This window comes from Leptinotarsa decemlineata, unplaced genomic scaffold (assembly GCF_025532065.1).
Source record: "Leptinotarsa decemlineata unplaced genomic scaffold, Ldec_3_MD MMD2_P_RNA_scaffold_14, whole genome shotgun sequence".
Taxonomy (NCBI): domain Eukaryota; kingdom Metazoa; phylum Arthropoda; class Insecta; order Coleoptera; family Chrysomelidae; genus Leptinotarsa; species Leptinotarsa decemlineata.
This window is the reverse complement of record NW_027412528.1, coordinates 9,467,626-9,473,582: the sequence shown is the minus strand read 5'-3', so window position 1 is coordinate 9,473,582 and position 5,957 is coordinate 9,467,626. Positions and strand designations below refer to the sequence as shown.

Sequence of the window (5,957 nt, the reverse complement as noted above, 5' to 3'; positions counted from 1 at the left end):
AACCAATGTAACATTTTTACTCTTCATGGCCTGAATATCAAAGGTCCCAGAGGATTTGAGAACCTAACCACAAATTTAAAAAAATAAAAACCAACATGATGAATGTATCAATGAAATAACAGAACATGAAAAAGAACGACGTAGAGCATCGTTTTTCAACTACAGAAAAAATAACTTAAAGAGCTTCATCATGAACATATAAAATATTTGTTCACCATGGATTTATTGAATATGAATAAGTCACATCCGTCTATCGCGTCTGTGTTTCTGAATGCGATAAACTCAAAAACCAAGGGAGTCGTTCAAGGAAAAATTGCATGTGTATAACTCATCATCGTTTTCTGTAACTTAGTTGAAATGTGACCATTTTATCCATACGAATTCGGGGCGGCGGTACTTCCCTTGCATATCTTTCATCGAAAACATTCTCCTACCACTTATTGTGAACATTGTATTGATCTATCTCGTAGGGTTCAGCCAGCGTATAAACCTTCCTCATCACTCTATCTATTATCTATCTATTAAAAAACCGCATGAAAATCTGTTGCGTGGTATTAAAAATCATACATGGAGTGGCAGAAAGAGGAAGCGATTAAAATCTACAGTATCCATGAAGATATATTTTTATTATGTAATAAGATAACTCGAATGAACTTAACTGAATATTTTTGATAGTATGAAACATAAACATTACACTTTTTAATAACAGTAATTTTCGTGAAGAAAACATTATAGCTTGATTCTTATATTTCACTCACAATCTTGACTGAATGGTGTTGGAAAAATAAACTTTTAGTTCAAAATACAATATTGGTAAATCCAGATAAAAAAAAGTTTTTAAATTGGATGAGAATTTGGCAAAAACTTCTACTCATTTGGCGGTAATCGAATGGTACATCTGTGTTCTGCTCATGAGAATCTAATAATATACACTCGCTTGCCTTGCTTGGGTTCTAGAAGTTTGAAAATCTCAACTATTTCTGGAACGTTTCCATTAATCCAGTCATCCATGTGCAGTATAATTTTTGTGAAGCTTCTGCATCATGCAATACGGTAATTAGATCTTTAGATACTTAGGACAAATTGATTTGTGGTACCTGAAAATGAAAATAAAAATTTCATATTAATACGATACTATAAAAAAATTCTAAAAGAAAGTTGTTAAATGGGATGAGAATTTGACAAAAACACCTACTCATCTGGCGGTAATCGAATGATACATCTGTGTTCTGCTCGTGAGAATCTAACCGCAACCGAATAATATACACTCGCTTGCCTTGCTTGCGTTTTAGAAGTTTGAAAATCTCAACTATTTCTGAAACGTTTCCATTAATCCAGTTATCCATGTGCAGTATAATTTTTTGTAAAGCTTCTGCATCATGCAATACGGTAATTAGATCTTCAGATACTTGAGACAAATTGATTTGTGGTACCTGAAAATAAAAATAAAAATTTCATAATAATACGATACTATAAAAAAATTTAAAAAAAGTTGTTAGATGGGATGAGAATTTGGCAAAGACACCTACTCATCTGTCGGTAATCGAATGGTACATCTGTGTTCTGCTCGTGAGAATCTAACCGCAACCGAATATACACTGGCTTGCCTTGCTTGCGTTTTAGAAGTTTGAAAATCTCAACTATTTCTGAAACGTTTCCATTAATCCAGTTACCCATGTGCAGTATAATTTTTTGTAAAGCTTCTGCATTATGCAATACAGTGATTAGATCTTCAGATACTTGAGACAAATTGATTTGTAGTACCTGAAAATAAAAATTTCATATCAATACGACACTATAAAAAAAAGATGTTGAATGGGATGAGAATTTGGCAAAAACACCTATTCATCCGGCGGTAATCGAATGGTACATCTGTGTTCTGCTCTTGAGAATCTAACCGCAACCGAATAATATACACTCGCTTGCCTTGTTTGCGTTTCAGAAGTTTGAAAATTTCAACTATTTCTGAAACGTTTCCATTAATCCAGTTATCCATGTGCAGTATAATTTTTTGTAAAGCTTCTGCATCATGGAATACGGTAATTAGATCTTTAGATACTTGGAACAAATTGATTTGTGGTACCTGAAAATAAAAATAAAACTTTCATAATAATACGATACTATAAAAAAATTCAAAAAAAAGTTTTCAAATGGAATGAGAATTTGGCAAAAAACACCTACTCATGTGTCGGTAATTGAATGGTACATCTGTGTTCTGCGTATGAGAATCTAGACGCAACCCGAATAATATACACTCGCTTGCCTTGTTTGCGTTTTAGAAGTTTGAAAATATCAACTATTTCTGAAACGTTTTTATCAATCCAGTTATCCATGTGCAGTATAATTTTTTGTGAAGCTTCTGCATCATGCAATACGGTAATTAGATCTTTAGATACTTGGGACAAATTGATTTGTGGTACCTGAAAATAAAAATAAAATTTCATAATAATACGATACAATAAAAAAATTTGTTAAATGGAATGAGAATTTGGCAAAAACACCTACCCATCTGGCGGTAATCGAATGGTACATCTGTGTTCTGCTCATGAGAATCTAACCGCAACCGAATAATATATACTCGCTTGCCTTGTTTGCATTTTAGAAGTTTAAAAATCTCAACTATTTCTGAAACGTTTCCATTATTCCAGTTATCCATGTGCAGTATAATTTTTTGTAAAGCTCTGCATCATGCAATACGGTAATTAGATCTTTAGATACTTGGGACAAAATGATTTGTAGTACCTGAAAATAAAAATTTCATATTAATACGATACTATAAAAATTTAAAAAAAAATGACGTAAGATACATTCCGCAAACATCGTGTTCCTATATGAGTATCATAATTTTATGTATCCACCAGTCATTTGTTACTATACTATGTTACTAAAAACAAAACATAAAAGAGGTTTTGGGCTATTGATTTTGATAAAACTCGTTTCTCAATATTATACAATATGTTCAAAAATCATTGTCACTTTTTCATAATTTCGGACAAAGATTACTTTGTATCCTTTTTCCAAAGCTTTCAAAACTTCATTTATCACCCAAGTACCAGAGAGGGCTCGTTCTTCTTCACAAATGTGAGTACATTCGACATCCATATGTTCACAACACGAGCGACAAAGAGGAAACATCAATTAACCATTCATTTTAACTGGTAATACGGGGTGATATAGATTTTGAGGAGGAAGAACTTTACATTTTATAATACCATCAACGTCATTCAAATTCAAAGTATTACATTCTTCCCCAACAAAAACTTCCGGGTGTTCGACAGGGTACTTTCCGTATTTATTAATGAAAGGATATAAGCTGCACACATCAACGTACTTGATTTTTTCACCTTCTTCACATTTGTAATATAGTTTCGTAGCGTCGTTTCGACCACCATAGAAAGCATCACGGGGATTCAAAGGTAATTGAATGAGAACGGGGTATTTTTCGCTGAAAATACGCAATTCTGGATTTTCCAAAAGCTTTTTTCAGAAAGAACACTCCCATTTTTCTATGACTTCGTAGCCCAGCTGTTGCAAACGTGCAGTTTTAGCCAGGGTTGCCTCAAAACGCATTTCTATTGTAATGGTCTTTGAACGTGTGGTCATTGCGTTCGTATTTGATACATTCAGGACATCCGTGGAAATAACAACCATGAAACTCGAGAATTTGTTTTGTCGCATTACAAAAACCATCCACTTTCATATTGGATACGGATGCTTCAGGCCCTCGCCCAGCATATTGAATCTTAATACCTCTTTGTCTTTCATCCCACAACAGCCATTGAACGGCTATTTTCGACTGATTGTCACACCATCTATATCCATTTTTAGGTATGAGGCCTATTGTGTCGGGTTTCAAAAAGTTTCTTTTGAATATTTTGTTGAATGTCCCCGGTAATGGGTCCACACCGCCTTCTTGTATCATTAGTTCTCTGAATTTGAGAGATGCTCGAGACAATATGTCTACATCACTTTTACAATATTCCACCAGTTATTTCTGAAAGTCAAAGACATAGTCCTGTTCAGATAATTGTTTGTACCATTCAAGAAGTTATTTTTTAGACTCCTTGTCTTCTTCGAGACTGGTTGTATACTTGATTGATTCCGGGTCACAATATTCTAGAGCAGGTAATGGTCCAACATAAATCCAGTTTTCAGTATTATTGAAAAGGTGTGGGAAGTAACCTTTATGTACACCATCCAACCCAAAAGCCTTGGGTAATTTAGCTAAAGGCATCGGGAAATAAATGAGCGAGTCGATAAATTTTACATTTTCCACAGATATCAACAATAGTTTCGTTCCCTGGGTTATGAGTTCTGGTTTCAGATTTGTTGATGTCAATATATAATTCAACATGAATTTGTTGTCGTGTAAACCTCCAGCATGGCCAAAAACGATGATTTGTTTGAATTGTACGCGTTGATTCATTACGTACTTCATGAACCGGTCCACAGGTTGTATCTTCAAAACTTGTTGTCTGACACCACAACAGCATACTTTTATGTCTGTCCCCAGACAGTTTTCACAGTTTTGTTGATATACACACAGATTGGGTTTATGGCTTAAAGATCCATCTGATAATATTTCTTCTTGAGTACATTCCAGGTCATAAAATATGAAAAGTACCCTTGACATTGATGGTTTGGCATTATCTACAGACATGAAGCATTTGTGTGGAGTAGCTTTGAATTCTTTGCACAATTTACAAAAAATTTCCCCGGGCATTTTTCACAACACCTTATCTGTTCACATACCTTGGCAATTATATGTTTGTCAAAACATTCTTGCCCCCTAAAACCTCTATTACATACTGTACATAATATTTTCTTTTCGTTGGAACATGATGGCGACTGCTGGCACGCTGGACAAGTTTTATCACACTTGTATTTCTCATTATGTTCACAGGGGATGTGACATGTTTCACACTAATATTCACAACAAAATGCAGCAGTCAGCGACACTATCACATTGTAGTGTTTATTGTGATGTAAAAGGTTGATTTTTTTGGCACCACCAACTCCCTCGTAAATAACAACTCGACCTTCATTTTCGTATTCATATACTGTGATTGTGTAATCAGACAAATACTCTTGGAATTTTTTGAGCTCGCTTATGCTGCCACCCTCTTTAGGTATTTCCATTCCACTCTTCTCCAACAAATCTAGGGTATGACGTGTTTGCACATTTATGACTTCTCGGATTTTTTGCTTATCTGTAGCTTTGCCAACATAGGCTTTAGCGACCACCAACGCTCTAGCAAGGCAAAGATGATCGCTATTTTTAAAAAATATAATCCCCTTACATTTGGCACATTCTTCGTTGTATGTATTATATTTTATGACACGACCTTGACCTTTGGGCATTTTTACAGTATTAGCCCCAAGACAAAATGTCTCAGTGTCTAGTTCGACTGGTAAACAGAACAAATCATATTCCATATGTCCTCAAATGATACTTTGGGAAACGGGTCTAAATTGTAACCATCTTTCGCCTCGGCTAAACTCTTTCGAACAAAACGTAAAACCGACTTGGTCCGTAACTTCTGCATCTTGTGTTACTTCTTGTACAATATCTTTTATGGTGTTTTTTGTCCAAACAAGAGGGTTTAAGCCCTTGGGAGCAGGTTTGAGTTTGAACTCTAAAGTTCTACCCGTCAAATTGAATTTACGAATTTTCATGGCTTTATCTTTCACAATTGAAAATTTCTCCATTATAACTTTTTTTTTGGAAATTTGAGAAATTCAAAATTCTACCGGAAACGTGAACTCATCAGACGATACTGCAAAAGAACAGTGAAATCATCTCTGGTGCGCTCTTATTTTTAAAGCAATGAAATATGGGCGTGGTAACACGGCGTGGTCGTACGACGACTCAGGCAAGGTGGCTTTGAGAGGCTCCACTAGTGCCGACGTCACAGGTGACCACCACCACCCAACTCGATGCGCTGGTGAGCAGCAGT

The 5,957-nt window shown here is 35.2% G+C and overlaps 1 protein-coding gene across 1 annotated transcript; it reads right to left on the bottom strand.

Moving 5' to 3' along the window:
* Window positions 1-649: 649 nt before the first annotated feature.
* On the bottom strand, window positions 650-2,963 carry LOC111516672 (uncharacterized). Its single transcript, XM_074178288.1, has 5 exons — window positions 2,506-2,963; window positions 2,182-2,420; window positions 1,530-2,083; window positions 1,196-1,433; window positions 650-1,097 (listed from the first exon to the last, which is right to left on the bottom strand). The coding sequence occupies exons 1-3, from the start codon at window positions 2,545-2,547 to the stop codon at window positions 2,044-2,046; spliced, it is 321 nt and encodes a 106-aa protein (XP_074034389.1). The 5' UTR covers window positions 2,548-2,963; the 3' UTR covers window positions 650-1,097; window positions 1,196-1,433; window positions 1,530-2,043.
* Between the last annotated feature and the right edge of the window lie 2,994 nt (window positions 2,964-5,957).